The 18,049-nt window shown below is 44.1% G+C and overlaps 1 protein-coding gene across 1 annotated transcript in view; it reads left to right on the top strand.

Annotated features, from left to right (window-relative positions):
• The first annotated feature begins 1,290 nt into the window (after positions 1–1,290).
• Positions 1,291–18,049, top strand: part of SerT (Serotonin transporter) — a 48,524-nt gene continuing 31,765 nt past the window's right edge. The window contains exons 1-4 of the mRNA XM_080270605.1: positions 1,291–1,347; positions 12,966–13,214; positions 13,975–14,119; positions 15,245–15,379. Coding sequence (XP_080126731.1) covers positions 1,291–1,347; positions 12,966–13,214; positions 13,975–14,119; positions 15,245–15,379 — 586 coding nt within the window. The remainder of the gene's footprint in view (positions 1,348–12,965; positions 13,215–13,974; positions 14,120–15,244; positions 15,380–18,049) is intronic.

Here is an 18,049-nt window from a genome sequence, read left to right as displayed (position 1 = left end):
AGTTCTCTCTCTCTCTCTCTCTCTCTCTCTCTCTCTCTCTCTCTCTCTCTCTCTCTCTCTCTCTCTTTAAGCAGCAAATATAGCCAGACCACAACATTTTCTTTCTCTTATCTTCCTTCCCAGTCTTTTCCTGTTTTTCTTTCCTCTTTTGTTTTCTTTCACTATCTTTCTTTTTCTTTAATTATCTTACTTTTTCTGTATTGTTTTTTTGGTCAGTTTTTCTATTTTTTCTGTTTTTTTTCCGTCTTTTTTTCGCTTCTGTAAATATATATATCTTTTCTGTCTATTTGTCTCTATATCTTTATCTATCTCTTCTATCTTAGTTATCTGTCTATCTATTTATCTATCCACCTGTTCTGTCTATCTCTACCTACATACCTATCCACCTACCAACCTATTTATATCTATCTATCTATCTACCTACCCATCTCTCTATCTATCTCTCTATCAATCTATCTATCTATCTGTCCATCAGTTTATTTGTCTGTCTACCTACCTGCCTACCTTCCTATCTATCTATCTATCTGTCTATCTATCTATCTACCTGCCTATCTATCCACCTATGTATCTGTCTTAGGTTTTTATTCTCCTCAGTTACGGAAGCTCCTTAACACCGCTTAGTTACCGATTTATTTTGCATACGGCTATCTAACACCATTCCGTATGTTATTTATGCTGAGTGGTGATATTTGAAGTAACACGGAATAACACGTGAAGGGATAATGTGTAAAATAAATCGCTTAGAAAAGGGTGTTAGGGAGCTGGCGGACTTTAATCTCTGCTATCCTTATCTTATTATCGTAGTCCATTTACTCATCATTATTATTATTATTATTATTATTATTATCATTTGCAGTACCTTAGTCCGGAAAATTTAAGGGTAGGTGACTAGTTTGAGTTCGAAGTGGCACTGTAAGATCGAAAAACCTACACTGAAACCTTTTCTTAAGCGATTTATTTTGCTTATTATACCTTACTGTCCTATTCTGTGCTATGTAAATCCTTCCAACGTCGCCACACTCTGCACACACAACGTACAAAAGGGATATTAACCATCCTTAACCTAGAATAAATCGCTAAGGAAGAGGAGTTACGGAGCCCGACGAAGATGCTAGTGAAGGAGGCGAAGACGAAGGTGAACAGAAACGCCAAATGACGAAGGAATTTGGTAACTGATAAAGGAAATTGACAAGCGATCGAGCAATCAGGATGGGCTTTGAAGGGAGGGGTTGCATGACATGGGTTTCGATATCACGTCTCCCCGGAATGAGGTCCCTCCGATAGGTAATGATGACGCGACGTGTGGAAAGGCGCACATGTGGAGCTAAGATTCCGTGGGCTAGATTGGTGGGTGGATGAGTGAGTGGCCCATTTCATTAGGCTATTTTTTTTTTATCTGATGGTGATGGTGGTGTTGATGGTGGTGCTGATGGTGATGATGATGATGATACTGATTATGATAGTGGTGATGATGATGATGATGATGATGATGATGATGATGACAGTGGTGATGATGATGATGATGATGATGATGGTGATGATGATGATGGTGATGATGATGATGATGATGATGATGACTGGTGATGATGATGATGATACAGGTAAACATCACTCACCTCATCACTCCCTCACCCCATAACTCTATCAAGCATCCCTCCTCTCTCTCCTCCCCCCTCCTCCTTCTCCCTCCCTCCTCCCCTGCTCCCTCCCCTCCTAATGACCTCCTAACAAGGGCCTGCAGGTAACTAGGGTGTCTCTAACTTGTAATTGGTTGTTAAAGACTAGCTTGACTCTCCTTGCACCCACCCTTGCTCACACCACCCCCTCGTAACTTTTGAGAGAGAGAGAGAGAGAGAGAGAGAGAGAGAGAGAGAGAGAGAATTATATAAACAAATGAGGTCATAATGAGTAAGAGATGAGTGTGAACAGTTGAGAGAGAGAGAGAGAGAGAGAGAGAGAGAGAGAGAGAGAGAGAACTAGCCGTGTACTGTACTTCAGCCTGTCTCACAAACATTGATTTCCATTTGTGGGCTAAATTCAGTCAGTTATCAGGAAGGGGAGAGAGAGAGAGAGAGAGAGAGAGAGAGAGAGAGAGAATTATATCAAGAAACTTATAAGCAACTATGGTTATAACTTGCTAAATAAATAAACAGAATGCGTATAATCAGTCAGAGAGAGAGAGAGAGAGAGAGAGAGAGAGAGAGAGAGAGAGAATAAGTGTAAAAAATCAGGAAGGTGAAAGTAAAAAAGGTGAAAATTACAGAGAAGTGGAGGAAAGTGGAGAGAAAGGTGGAGAGAGGAGAGAAGGTGGAGGAACAGGTGGAGCTTCCGTGCGGATATCGGCCTGTCCTGTGTACCTGCGCCTTCGACATTAAAGAAAAAAAGAAAGTGAGAAAGTGAGAAAATGAAAAAGGAAAAGAAATTGAATGGTGATGTCAGTGTCTGGAGGCCTAGATTGTTGGTAGGTTTGGTTAGGTCTCTCTCTCTCTCTCTCTCTCTCTCTCTCTCACACACACACACACACACACACACACACACACACACACACACACACACACACACACACACCTCCATCCATCCATCCATACATACATTAATACACACATCCATACATCCTTCCATCCATCCATCCATACCAATTTCCTCCTCACCTCACACCTAGCATACCTTAATTAATTACCTGCATTGCAACACCAGATCACCTGTGCTTCAGTAATCAATTTAATCAACGCTCTTATCACCTAATTTAGTACAGTACACATAATTACTTAGTATACAGATGACCTAAAAACCAACCTCCTGATATTACCTCCTGGCCTTGGGTTCCTTTTCTTTCATTAAAAAAAAACTCGCACCACTCGATTTAATAAGGGTACTGTGCAATTTAGTACACCAAATTTAGTACAATTGTGTGCAATTTACTACACAAATACTCCTAATAAGATGGTTTAGCCTGGGGTTGCAAATTGTTGATCCGGGTTGAGCTGAAGATTGCAAGTTGTTGATTATGAGTTGCATGACGGCAGGAAAATGTTGGTATGATTTTTTCTTTGATTGATAGGGATTCTGGTACGTCATTTACTATGCTGGGTGGTAATAATAATAAGAAAAAAAAGAAAAAGAAGAATAACAACAACAAAATCAATTTCCCTGATGTAACTAAAGATGAAAAACTAGAAAGCGTTCAGAAAGCGCATACCTTCGCCAATCCCTTTGCCATTAAAAAGGATACGGATCCGGATCCGTGGATAAAGGATCCGGACCCGGACCTGGATTCGCCCCAAAATTCAGTCAATTCTTTTTTGGCCCATGACCCACCTTCCCACAAAATTTCATTGAAATTCACTGAGAACTTCTGGAGATATTGTGCTGGATACTCCGGATCCGGATCCGGATCCAACCCAAAATTTAATCGTTTTTTATTTGGCCCATGGCCCACCCTTCCACAAAATTTCATAAAAATCAGTTTTAATTTTGTTAGTAATCCTGCAAACAGACAGGCAGATATACAAACAAATCAACGCGGGCTAAAACATAACCTCCTTGGCGGGGGTAATAAATAAATAAATAAAAATAAAAGTAAAGGAAGAAATCAGTTATAAACAACTTAATACAGCTACAGCGTGTCGGAAAATAACTATGAACTACAAAATGGGACGTAGGTTAAAAAGTTTTAGAACACTGGAGTGAACCGCAGTGTAATCAATGGAGCATGACTGTGAGAGTGAATGTGAGTGTGTGTGTGTGTGTGTGTGTGTGTGTGTGTGTGTGTGTGTGTGTGTGTGTGCGTGTGTGTGTGTGTGTGAGAGAGAGAGAGAGAGAGAGAGAGAGAGAGAGACCACCCTCTCCTAATTCAATATTCCTGTGGTTTTAAAACATCGTGAGTCATCCATTGTGTGAGGGAGAGAGAGTCAGTCAGCTTTTAACTCACCCTGCCTGCCAAACCCCTTGCCTGCCTAACCCCCTGCCTGCCAAACCCCCTGCCTGCCTCTCCCTGCCTGCCCTACCTTGTCTGCTTCGCCCTGCTTTCCTCACACCCTGCCCACCTACCACCCTCTCTACCCACCTACCCTGCCTGCTTCATCCTGCCAACTTACCACCCTGCTGCCTAACCATCCTGCCTGCCTCACCCTGTCATGCCTTCTTCTTGTGATATAACCTTTCTACACCTCCAGTTCTCACCCTTCTCAGTTTGTTTCACTCTTCCTGACCCTGTTTCGCCCTACCCTGCCTTGTCTAACCCTGTCCTGCCTGCCTGCCTCCCTGCCTCATCCTCTTTCCCTTATTTTCTCTGCCTCACCTTGTCCTACCTCACCCTGCCCTGCCTCACCTTACTCACCTTACCCTCCTTCACCCTAACCCCTGCTTCGCCCTGCCCACCTTTCTCCCACTCTCATCATCTCCCTCTCACCTCCTATCTCACTTTTTTCTCCACTATCACTTGCTTTAATATTCCCACTCTCTCTACCCCCCTTACCCACCCACACTCACGAATGATAAGACTGATAATAACTGATAATAAAGAGGCAATTAATTATAAACATACTGGAAATTAAATGGGAATAACTAATAATAAACTGGGATTTGAATGTCCTGGAAAAAAAAAGGGGGGGGTGTTGTTCGTTTCCCCTTTCTCTCATTTTTATTTTTATTTTTCGTACTCTTGTCTTGTGTTTCTCATTTTCTTCATTTACTTCCCGTTTTCCTTCTCTCTCTCTCTCTCTCTCTCTCTCTCTCTCTCTCTCTCTCTCTCTCTCTCTCTCTCTCTCTCTCTCTCTCTCTCTCTCTCTCTCTCTCTCTCTCTCTCTCTCTCTCTCTCTCTCTCAATTCTGTAACTTGAGCTCTGCGTTAGTGTTAGGGCCGGACCGCCTCGTAAAGGACCCTAAGGTGTCTGTGTGATCTGTTTATGTAGCTACCTCTCTCTCTCTCTCTCTCTCTCTCTCTCTCTCTCTCTCTCTCTCTCTCTCAACTTACTCCTGCTTCCCTACGCATCTCGTCCTCCTCCTCCTCCTCCTCCTCCTTACTCGAGCCACTCAGCGTAATTGCAGGCCCGGAACCTAGATGGCAGCACTTCGCCCGCGTTCGCCTCATCTGGTCCGGATTTTCTCGGATTTTCTCGTCTTTGTAAGTTTCCCTGGGCGAGTCAAACCAATGGCGGCATTTGATCACGTCCGTTCCATTTCCCCTGCAGTGCCCCCTTCCGTGTCCCTCGGTGTTAAAAGTCGCTTCACTGTTTTGTTGGACACTTTTGACTTTGCAAACTCTGGCTCCCGTCTTTCCTGTATTTCTTTTAGTCTGCCCTATGTTCTTGTACTTACATTTTCTTCGATTCTCTTTTCATAACTCACAATGTCTTTAATTCCTTCCCGTATGAACCCTTTTGACATCACGCTTTCTCTTTCTTATTATTTTTTTTTTTTTTTTAGTTCATCTTGCGTTATCATATATTTTTTTCCTTTAGTCCTCCTTACTTTCCCATATCCCCCATTTTCTTTACTTTCCCTCTGGTAAATGTAATAAGCTTTTTTTTATTTGTTTCTGCTCACCTTTTCTTCAGTTTCTCGTATCGTCATAGGACCTCTTCGTGACTAGCATCATAGTAGTAGTAGTAGTAGTAGTAGTAGTAACAGTAGTAGTAGTAGTAGTTAGTAGAAGTGGTAGTGGTAATATTTGCAACCCTAGCCTCATCTAAATGTAAACCCGAGTGACTGCAGGCCGAACCTTCTTCAGTAGTCCACCATCCTCCTTTCGGGGGGTAGGGAGGGGACTGGGGGGACTTTTGTATGTACAGCCTTACGGGGCAGCTCCACCGCCCGCCTGGTCACCGTACGAAGGCACCCATCTTCATCAGCAAATAAACCGGTAAGGAAGAGATGCAAACGGGCCTCCCAGATCCATAACACCACGGAGAGTTTACCGGGGCGCGCAACAGATGGCAGCACCGTCCATTAGCCTCGTTTTCTCTCTCCTTTGGCGCCATTGTCGGGCCCTGAGAGGAAAATGCATTGTTCCTCTGCCTGAATTCCTAAGCTGCACTCCCTCAACAGGAAAATGGAGGGCAGGGGGTAGTAAGTAGCTGGTTGCGTTTTGTTAAGGGGTTGAGGCGTGGAATCGATTTTTTTGTTGTGTGTGTGTGTGTGTGTGTGTGTGTGTGTGTAATCCTTCAAAACTAGCCATGTGTGTATGTGTGCATGAAAATCTTTATGAATGTATTTTGCGGTACAAAGCTGTGTGTAGGTGGATATAGAAATGTGTGTGTAGTCATGTGTAGTCATGTATGCGTGTAAGTATGCTCAGTTGTACATTACCAACAATATAACCACGTATGTATATCTATGGGCATCTGAAACGAACATACCGCAAGAGAGAGAGAGAGAGAGAGAGAGAGAGAGAGAGAGAGAAAGCTAGTAATTACGTCCTCATAAATTTCCATATTTGTGCAAATTTCCCCTATAATCACCTCAATTAACCCTCCACTATGGTATTACTTCCTCGTTTCCTCTCTAATTCCTCCTCCTTCACCGTCTTGGCTTCCTCCGTAATTATCGAGACCGAGGACAAACGAATTACGAAGCCACAGAGGACAGTACGAGAAATGAAATGCTGAAATGAGATGCTGAAATACTGACGTGGGGCCTCTTCCCGTTTTCTTTGTTACTGTAATGCGCTTGGGGAGGCTTCGTTTCTTTATGGTCTCTCTCTCTCTCTCTCTCTCTCTCTCTCTCTCTCTCTCTCTCTCTCTCTCTCTCTCCTGAACCGTTTCTATCAGCCTGCCTCTTCCTCTCAGTGCCTCTCTCCCTCTCACTCCACCTCCATCTCATCCTCTCATTCCGTTTCTCCCTCTTCCTGTCACTCCATCTCTGGCCTGCCACTCTTGTTACCCTGGTTGTCCATCTGTTATCTGGCCAAGAAACTCGCCTATCTATCTGTCTCTCTATCTACCTATCTATCTATTTCTGTTCCAATTAATCTACCTATCTAATTAGCTACCTCTGTTTACCTGTCCATCTGTCTATCTATAAATCTATCCAGGTATCTCTATCAGCCAATCTATTTCCATCAGTCTATCTATCTATCTGTCTATCCATCTATCTATCTATTTATCTATCTACTTAACTCTGTGATTAGACGCCCTACTCTCGTTTGTTTCCGCATAGCCCACCCTAAAACAAACAGCTTAGAAAGAATCAATTGGCCTGTTGCTGTTTGCTGTCTCTCTCTCTCTCTCTCTCTCTCTCTCTCTCTCTCTCTCTCTCTCTCCTTCCTGTCTCCCAATTTATTTTACTCTCTTCTCATCTTTGCTCTCCTCTTGCCTTCTTTCCCGTCCTTAGTCTTCCTCTCAGTCCTTTTCCTAGCTCCTCTCCTCCTCTTCCTTCACCTCTTCTCTCTTCTCTTTTCCTTCCCATCTCTACCTCCTTTCCTCTCTCTCCCTCTTCTTCCTATTTCCTCTTCTTCTTTCCCTTCCCCCTTTTCTTTTTCTTCTTTCCTCCTCCTCCTCCTCCTTTTCATCTTCGTACTCTCCTTTTTTCAACTTTTACTTCTCCTCCTCCTTCCTCCTCTTCCTACTTCCTCTTCCTCCTCTTACCCCCTCCTCCTCCTCCTCCTCCTCCTCCTCTCGGTTGTAAACTTGTTCCGCTTGGGTAGTTCGCTTTTCCTCCCCTCCTTCCTCCCTCCCTCCCCCCTCCCCTCCAAGACACTCCTTCCCTCACTTCCTCTATACTCTCTCTCTCTCTCTCTCTCTCTCCACATAGATGGTGTACTCCTTCAGGCCTGCTACAAGACGGATATCGTCATCATCATCATTATCACCAACACCACCATTATCATCATCGTCATCACCATCATCATCACCACAACAACCATCATCATCATCATCATAAACAAATAAAACGAATGATCATTAAGGAAAGAAAGGAAAAAACAAGAAAAGAAACAGCCTAGGATACAGTTAAGGCCCCCACACACGATCAGCAGTGTTGGTCTGTATTTGGTATTGCTCAGCGTTAATGACCGTCTGTAAGTTATATTGAGGGACTGTCCAATATACTGACGAATTCAAAATGAGATTAATTTTCTGTCAATATGATGATTTGATGTCAATATTACTGTTTGTGTGGCAGCTTCAATACATTATCGATATTTTCCCATCACAGTCAGTACCCATGCTTTGATGTCTGTAGCTTGACGTCACTTATAAAAATAAATCCTGGTCAATATTACTCAACCGTCTGTGGCCGCCGGGGTGTTTACAATTACTGATGTCAATATAGTGATGTCAATATTACTGATCGTGCTTGGGGGCCTCTAGAGACGAAAGTTTGCATAATATTTCACTTCTACTTCTCACTTTCTTCTGCTGACTAATATTCTGAAGGTGAGAGAGGCCTGGTATGTTTCTCTGGCCATTGATGATTCTCTCTGATATGATGCGTCAGGGAGGAGAGTGACAGACATGCCCTAAGTGTGACGCAGACGCAGTGGAATTATAGGGAAACTTTTGTATGTGACTGTACATGCATATTCTACACTACACCTTCTGCGCCTGGAGAGAGAGAGAGAGAGAGAGAGAGAGAGAGAGATGTAGGGTCAGACGGAAAGACAATCAACCAACCAGACAGACAGACAATCACAAAAAAATTACAAAAACAAAAAAATCACCCAAATCAATAAAAACCCGGGACGAAAAAATGAAATAAAAACAACAAGGCATTTGAACCACGCCCCCGGGAGCCGAATTTTCCGCCTCATTTCCATATCTCTTCGTCTGATATCGCTCGTCCCACTTCACATCGTTCACTGCTCACTTCTTCGGCTTCGGCCCCTTTGTCGAGAAATTATGGAGGGCCGAAAGTTCTATTATTGAAGGGGGGGGGGTGGAGCCGGATTTGTCATATCGCCGAGAATGTCTGGCCTGTTTAAGTGAATTTCTTGTTGCTGGAGAGACAGACAGACAGACAGACAGACAGAGAAAGGGAGACTTGCTGGAGAGAGAAAGTGTGTTACTGGGGGAGAGAGAGAGAGAGAGAGAGAGAGTCGCCTTCTTGCGATGGCACTGATGTAACTGGCCGGGTCTGCTGCCAGGGTATACAAACGTCCCTCAACTCCCACCCACTACTACTACTACTACTACTACATGTTTCTCGCAGTGTAGCATTATTATTTTGGGCTAAAAAACGATGCAAAAAAAAATGGAAAATGAAGGTGATGATAAAATGAGGAACGCGAGAAGAGGAAACAGATCCACGAGGAGAGAGAGAGAGAGAGAGAGAGAGAGAGAGAGAGAGATGACAACAGACAAACGAAAAGAGAAGTGGCAAAAGGAAGGTGTCTAAAAAAATGGCTAGAATTTCTGAGTGATTCGTGATTAATTTTCAATCTTCCTTTTCCTTCCTGAATCATTATAGTATTCTTGGCTAATTCTTTTGTTTGTTATTTTTCTTTCTCTCATTTTCATTCTTTGTTTCTTTCTTTCATTTCCTCTTTCGTTCTTTCTTCTTTTCTTTCTTTCATTTTCTTTTCTTCTCTCTTTCTTCCTTCCTTCCTTTCTTTTTTTTTCATTTCTCCATTTCTCTCTCTCTCTCTCTCTCTCTCTCTCTCTCTCTCTCTCTCTCTCTCTCATCTTTCATTTTGGTGCATTTTTTGTACTCATTTCAGACGAGGAGCATTTTTTTTTTTTTTCAGTGCAAGGAAGAAGGAACCAAAGGCTAGAATCCCGCATTTTCTTCAATCAAAAAAATAAAAATAAAAATAACTCAATAAAAACAAGACAAAAGAGAGCCAAATTCAAGATCCGTCCATTATCACAGCTTAACTCAGCGCCAACCACCTTGTCCACACAGCCGTATCGGTACCCACTCACTCACCATAAAAAAGACTGTGAAAACTACGAAGAAAAATGACAAGGATAGTCAATATATTAACAAGAAGAGAAGTACCTTAACCCATGAGAGGCGAGGGGTAGTCAGACTGGAGGGTGATTTTGACTAGTAACCAAGGAGATTCATTCCTACCTCAACGCTATCAAATTTCACTCCGTGTTCAAGAGGAGGGAGTGGCACGGATCCGTCACATGAAGAGCCAACTCTATCTTTAAATAAGCTTGGAAGTGTATCTATCGTCAAGCTGCCAGTCTATCGAGTGTGTGAAAATTTCTTCTATGCAATCAGGCTAACATAGATTAGAGAGAGAGAGAAAAAAAAACAATGTAAATATTTTAACTTTTTCCGCTAAGGACTCGACTAAATCACTTAAATAAATACCATCTTTCTAGGCCTAAACCATCCTCTAGAACAAGACTCAAAGCAACCACCACAATCCCTTTTTCTTCTAAGTCTAAAATTTCCCCTTCAACAAACCCAAATAGCAGTCTAAAATGAAAAACAATGCCAGTATTTGAACTATAGCACTGAGAACCAATCGCCTCCATAATCACAGCCTAATGGGATCGAGAGGGGCCAGTGGCAGGGAATCCCATATAAACGCCCTTTGATCTCAACTTTTAAAGGATCCGAACCCCAGAGACACGGGGGAAAGGGGGTTCAGGGGTAGGGAAAGGGGTTCAGGGGTGGGGAAGGGGGTTTTGGAGTGAGGGAGCGGGTTACGAGGGGTGGGGGAGAAAGAAATGGAGGGGGGGAAAGGAAAAAGAGTGATAGGGAAGTGAGAAATGGAGAGAGAGAGAGAGAGAGAGAGAGAGAGAGAGAGAGAGATGAAGGGAAGACAAAAGAAGGAAGTCAAGAAGAAATTGGATGAAGATTACCAGAGGTCGGAGGGAGGTGGGAAAGGAAATGGTTCCAGGAAAATTGGACAAGGAAAGATGAGAGAGAGAGACAGAGAGAGAGAGAGAGGGAGGGGAGGGATACGACACAGAGAGAAGACGCGAAAGACAAGAGAAATATACGAGACAGAGAGAGAGAGGGAGGGGAGGGATACGACACAGAGAGAAGACGCGAAAGACAAGAGAAATATACGAGACAGAGAGAGACACAGAAAGATGAAGCATTAGGACTGAACACACACACGTACAAACACAACCAGAGGCGGGGTAGTGAAGCATTGTAAAGCCAGATTATAAAGCCATTGTTTACCTAGGCCTAACACGTGGGGGGGACTCAGGAAGATCAAAGGTAATTCTAAGGTAACGCGGAAGGTAATCGTGTGGGTAATTTGTAAGGTATTCTTGTTACCAGGTGATGTGGAGATTAGTAATTATGGTTCTGTCTATTCTTATTCGTCCCTCCACCTTACCTGTCTCTTCCTCTCACTCCGTCTCTGGGCTGCCAATCTGATACCATGGCTGTCTATCTGTTATCTACTTTATCAGAGGTGACATGCCCATCAAACACCCACACACCCATTTCCACCCACTCACTCCTACCCCCACCCAGCTACTTACTGTACACCCTCCTCCACCTACACACACCCACACTCACACCCCTCCCTGACCTTAGTCTCTCCTTTGCTCCTATATTTCCTTCTTCTGCTTCTCTTTGCACCTTTCTTTAGTCTCCTTTACCTGTCTTCTCTATTTCCTCCTGTTCTTGTCAATCTTTTCTTCCCCTCACTTTTAGTCCTTCCTCCTCCTCCTCCTCATCATCATCATCATCATACTCATCATCAACATCATCATTTTTCTTCCTTCTTCTTATCCCTCTTCCTTGCCCCCTTCCTTCTTTCCTTTATCAATTTCTTATAGCTCTCACTCCTTTTGCTTTTTTTGTTTTTGTTACCCCTCTCTTCTTCCTGTTCTTCTTCTCCTCCTTCCCCTTTCTTATCTGCCTTCTTCTCCTCTTCCTCTTCCTCTCCCCTCTCTGTACTTTCTCACGTCTTCCCCCAACCCTTTCCTCCTTCCTCCTCTTCCTCCTCTCTTCCTTCTCGTCCTCCCCCCACACTCCTTCCCCCTTTGCCAATCACGTCAACAATGAGTCCTGTGATCAATGTGGCGTCGTATATATATAGTGTGGAGGGGTTGGGGGTCAGCAGGGTTGCCAAGTACCGCTAACCATTACATTTGAAGCCCTCCATTTAATAGTACATGGTGAGACTGCCAATTTTCAACACTTCAAAATTTGGAACCTGAATTTTTTTTATTTTATTACTGGATATTTTGTAGGTTACCATGATGTCTGTAATTTTCTTTCCCTGTCCCTATTTCTGTTACTAATTTTTTTACCTTTGCAAAATATTTAAATGTGACCTGTTTCCCGTGTCTCCTAATCTTTATCACTGTCTTTATCAGCCTTTATCTCCTCTCTTTACCACCTGTTTCACGTGTCTTCTTATCATTATCATTATCTTTATTATTCTTTATCTCACCTCTTTACCACCTGTTTCACGTGTCTTCTTATCATTATCATTATCTTTATTATTCTTTATCTCACCTCTTTACCACCTGTTTCGCTTTTTCCATAGTCTTTATCAGTGTCTTTATCAGTCTTTATCTTCTTTACCAGTCTTTATCTCCCCTCTTTATCAGATGCTTTCTTCCTTTTTCTTGCCAGTCTTCGAGATGGCTGAGTCTTTAGGCGCCTGTCTCATTATCTTTATCAGCATCTCTATCAGTCATTATTGTCTTTATCAGTCTTTATTGTCTTTATCAGTGTCTTTATCTCTTCTCTTTATCTGATGTTTTCTTGTTTTTTCCTGCCAGTCTGCGAGGTGGTTGAGCTCCTAGGCGCCTGTCTCATTATCTTTATCAGCATTCTTTATCAGTCTTTATTGTCTTTATCAGTGTCTTTATCTCGCCTCTTTATCTGATGTTTTCTTACTTTTTCCTGCCAGTCTGCGAGGTGGCTGAGCTCCTAGGCGCCCTGTCCTCCAGCATGACGGCCCGCGCTGAGCCTCCCACCCGCACCCGCCCCCCTCCCTCCCTCGCCTCCCCACCCTCTGCCCCCCTCGCCTCCCCCCAGTCCTCCTCCTCCTCCGTCAACCTCACCGAGAACCCCCTCTCCTCCCCTCCAACCTCACAGAACCTCCACAAAACCAGGAACGACCACAACAAACCCCCAACTACGACTACCACTACCACCACCTCCACCTCCCCGACCAACCCCCCGACGACCGACACTTCCCCGACCGGCGACCCGAAACCTGATGTGACCCAGTGTGACCCCGGGAAGGCCTCCACCGCTCCTACGCCCACAGCACCCGCCCTCCCGCCCACCACCCCGCCCAACTCGGACCCGCCCCCGCCCTACCAGCTGGCTAGCAAAACGGCGGTGAGTATATGAGAGAGAGAGAGAGAGAGAGAGAGAGAGAGAGGGAGAGAGAGAGAGCGGGAGGGAGGGAGAGAGAGAGAGAGAGAGAGAGAGAGAGAGAGAGAGAGAGAGACTGACCAACATTTAACTAACTTCCTTTATTACATTTTATTATTAATGACTCCAGCTTTTAAAATAATCTTACTCTTTTCTATATATTTTTTTATCAATTGCTGTTTTCGACTAATTTCTTTTTCTCGTTCAAAGGACTTATTATTTTGAAAGGAAAAACGAAACGATTTGATATTATTTTTGCTTGTTGTGTATGTCTAGTGCTACCACCATTATTATTATTATTATTATTATTATTATTATTATTATTATTATTATCATCGTACTACAATATTACAGTATAATGAAGTGGTAGAAAGTGAAATTAGGATTGAAAAACCATAGAGTTTACTGACATCTGGCCCACATCGTTATAGTGTACGTAGATGTGACTATTCCATTCAGTACCATGACTTTAGTAGTAGTAGTAGTAGTAGTAATAGTAGTAGTAGTAGTAGTAGTAGTAGTAGTAGTATATTCCTCCCAGCACCAGACGATTTTTTCAAGCTTATGACAGACACCTTGGATCGGAGGGACAGGAAACGATAGTCATTAACACATTCACCTGTCCCATATCCTTTCTACCATTTCTCCTTTCTACCGATCCTCAGTCTCTTTTACACCTCCTAACCCCTCCCACCAGACGATTAGCCCCCGTATCTCCTCCCAGTGTCAGAAATGGACGACGGGAAGCAGCGAGCCGGAGCGGGACACCTGGGGCAAGAAGGTCGAGTTCCTGCTGGCTGTGGTGGGGTTCGCGGTGGACCTGGGCAACGTGTGGCGATTCCCGTATATTTGCTACCAGAACGGCGGAGGTGAGGAGGGGGGAGGTGAGGGGGAAGAGATAGGGGGGAGGTGAGGGGGAAGAGGTGAGGGAGGAAGGTGAGGGGGAAGAGGTAGGGGAGGGGGAAGGTGAGAGGGAAGAGGTGGGGGAGAGGGAAGGTGAGGGGGGAAAAGGTAGGAGAGGGGAGAAAGTGAGGGGGAAGAGGTACGGGAGGGGGAAGAGGTAGGGGAGAGGGAAGATGAGGGGGAGGAGATGGGGGAGGGGGGAGGTGAGGGGGAAGAGGTAGGGAAGGGGGGGAAGGGGGTGAGAGGGAGAAAGGAGCACGGGGAGAAGAGAGAGGAAGGAGGACAACGAAAAGAGAAGAGGGAGCGAAAAGAGGAGGTGGAAGAAAAGAGTGGACGGGGAACAACAGAGAGAAGGAGAGGAGAAAAAGAGAGGAAGGGGAGAGAAGACTGGAGGAGAGGAAGAGGAGAGAAGGGGGAGAAAAAAGGGGGGAGCGGGAGAGGGAGGGAGGGATGAAGTAGTGCTTTCCATACCTCTATTACCAAAGACGAAGGTGAAGGGAGAGGGGAGAAGAGGTGGAGGGAGATGGGGAGAAGGAAGGAGGGGAGGGAAGGATGAATGTGGGGAGAGAGAGAGAGAGAGAAAGAAGAGAGGAGGGGGGAGAGAGAAGAGTGAGAAGAGAGGAAGGGGATGCGATATTGTTAAAAAAAAAATTGTGAAGGAAATAACTCGACAAATCTTATTCCAAAAAAATGGGTTATAAACAATCATATTCTCTTTAAGATTGATGTTGATGACTCTAAACATTCATAAACATTTAGTGGTGTTAATGACCATGTGAAGCTACACCCTCATCAGTACATAAACACCCCACACCCTCACTTCCACACCACTACATTTACCCCCACTAACCCTAGCCCACACAAAACACCCTCCTTTCCCCCACCTCACAACTTTCCCACCTACCTCCATACCATCTCACTAACACCCCCTCCCCACCCCTAACTCACCCACCCACTTCTCCCCCTTTTACCACACCAACCCCCTCCTTCCCCGAATACCATCACCCCCTCCCTCTCCCCCACCTAAATCACCACACCCCCTGATCCCTACCGCACCACACTAACCCCACCTCCTTCGCCGTCTTCTTCAGGTGCGTTCTTAGTGCCCTACGGAATCATGCTGGTCCTGGGGGGGCTGCCTCTCTTCTTCATGGAGCTCGCCCTGGGACAATACCACCGCAATGGATGTCTTACGGTGTGGCGAAGGATTTGTCCCATGTTGAAGGGTGAGTGTTCAGGTACAATGCCTTCTAGTTAGCCTACGTAATTAGGAAGAAACTTTTGCTATTGTCTGTCTTTATCTGACGGAAGGTTCATGCTCTCCACTTGAATGCTAAGTTGTGGTTGGGTAAAATTTGATGGGTCTTAGCTGTGAGGTCGTTATGAGTCTCCTTGGTTGCTAGTCGAATTTATCCTCCAACCAGACTATGAGCTGAAAGGGGGTTGGGAATCTTTGTAGGGGAAAAATAAATCGACTACATATACTGTATATATATTTTTTTAGTGTTCCATGTAGAAATGTTAGTTGCTCTCTCTCTCTCTCTCTCTCTCTCTCTCTCTCTCTTTTCCAGTCTTCCTGTACGATTCCCATGCGCTGTATCGTATATATCGCAATTAACTATTTTTCATGACGATAAAAATAGGTGTGCCTGGTTATCGCTACGTTAATTTGCACCTGCCGCTAATTAACCTGACGTCTGTGTGTGTGTGTATTATTGGATGTGCAGATTTTTTTTTTCGTGTGTGTGTGTGTGTGTGTGTGTGTGTGTGTGTGTGTGTGTGTGTGTGTGTGTGTGTGTGTGTATTATTGGATGTGCAGATTTTTTTTTCCGTATGTGTGCGTGTGTGTGTGTGTGTGTGTGTGTGTGTGTGTGTGTGTGTGTGTGTGTGTGTGTGTGTGTGTGTGTGTGTGTGTGTGTGTGTGTGTGTGTGTGTGTGTGTGTGTGCTATATTTCCCTACTTTATGATCACCTACATGTCGACAGGTAAACCATCACTACAAATAAAGTACTACATGAAGCCAGAGATCGAGCAGACATTGGTGATATTGTGTCGCTGGCAAATGAGGTGAAGGAGAGGAAGACCAAGAAAGAGGAAAATGGTAAGGGAGGGGAAGGACACGGGGAGGAAAGCTAGTGGAGGCAGAGAAGAGGAAGAGAGACAAAAAGGGAGATAGGAAGGAAGGGAGAGATGTAGGGAGAAGACTAGTAGAGGCAGAGAAGAGATAAAGAGAGAGAGAAGAGCAAGAGAGATAAAGAAGGAGATAGGAAGAGAGAAAGACTAGGAAGGGAGAGAAGATTGTGTCAGTCAGTCTTAGGGTGGAGATACGGGAACGAGAGAGAGAAAATGGACTTAGGAAGAGAGAGAGAGAGAGAGAGAGAGAGAGAGAGAGAGAGAGAGAGAGAGAGACGCCATCCCCCCATAAGAAACAGCGTCTGGGAATAGATAGATGGAAGATAGACCCTTAACAAATAGACAGATAAACAGATAGACACATAGACAGACAGACGGACAGACAGACACACAGATAAACAAACACCAACAGAATATAACTAAGAAAATATAAACTCTTTGAAATTCCAAGGTAAATATACAGATTTCTTAAAGGCGCCTCAATTTCTTAACGCTGATCTTAACCTGAGTCAAAAAGAATATTAAATGAGGTGATTCAGGGATATTCAGATTTAACCTCTTGTGTACGAGGATTATTCTTTTTAATTTTCTACTACCTAATCCTTCCAAAATTCAGAAAAAAAAAATCATGTATTCGTTGCAAGAGAAAATAAATGAGGAATGAATAAATAAATGATGTGAATAAGTAAATGAATACGTAAATGAAAAACTGATACACATATAAACGTAAAAATAATCACGTTCACTGGCACAAATTGATAAAAAAGTCATATGGTGGTAGCATATACAAATAAATAAATAAATAAATAAAAGAATGAATGAACGAATGAATGAATAAATATATAAAATAAATCACGCCCTCGGTCTGAAGGGGTTAGAGGAGGGCCTGGTTGCATTAGCCTAAAAGGACGATCGCTGATGACGTAAGCAATCAAGATGGCGTCGCCGATGACCAAATGTAAACACTGGCCCCAAATTGAATATGCTTCCCTCGAAAAACAGCAAAAAAAGTGAATCCACGGCGGAAATTGGAAAATATATAATTTTTTTCTCCACTATACGGGGATTTGGAAGCGTATTATATATTATTTTTTCTCGATTCGTTGAAAAATATGGGAAAAAAGTTGTTGCCAGATCAACAAGGCAACAGCGAAAGTCACTCACCGATACACCGCGCTGGGAAGGGAAACATGTGGTGGTTGGCAACGCTGCAGGGTGCCCATATGGCGCTGGTAATACTGAGCAGAGAGAGAGAGAGGGAGAGAGAGAGAGAGAGAAGAAACTGGAAGAGAGAGGAAGGGAAAGAGCAGGACAGGAAGATGAAAGCATAGAGAGGGGGGGAGGGGGGAGGAAGAAGAAAAATAGAAAGGAACACAAAAGAAAGCATTAAAACACTGACAGGAGAGGGTAAATAATGGGGAGAGGGAGAAATGAGAAGAGAGAAGTGAGGGGAAGAAGGTAGCAGGAGGAAGAGGAAGAAGAAAAGTGGGTCGCGGGAAGGAGAGGAAGAGGTAGAGAAGGAAAGAGGAAGAAGAGGAGAGGGAAGAGAAAGAGGAGATGGAGAGGAGAAGGAAAGAGGAAGGGGAAGCGGAGGAGGAGGGGAAAAGAACAAACTAAGGAGGGGGAAGGGGAGAGGGAGGAGAAGGGGGAGAGGGGGGAGGGTGAGGATGGGGGGAGAGGCATAAAGGGGCGGGAGATCATTTGAAGGGTGAGATAAGGGAGGGGGGAGAGAGAGAGAGAGAGAGAGAGAGAGGGTGAGATAA

The sequence above is a fragment of the Coenobita brevimanus genome, chromosome 5 (assembly GCF_032717465.1).
Source record: "Coenobita brevimanus isolate Jiangsu-jjx chromosome 5, ASM3271746v2, whole genome shotgun sequence".
Taxonomy (NCBI): domain Eukaryota; kingdom Metazoa; phylum Arthropoda; class Malacostraca; order Decapoda; family Coenobitidae; genus Coenobita; species Coenobita brevimanus.
The sequence above is the reverse complement of the archived record's forward strand: the minus strand, read 5'-3'. Positions and strand labels throughout refer to the sequence as shown.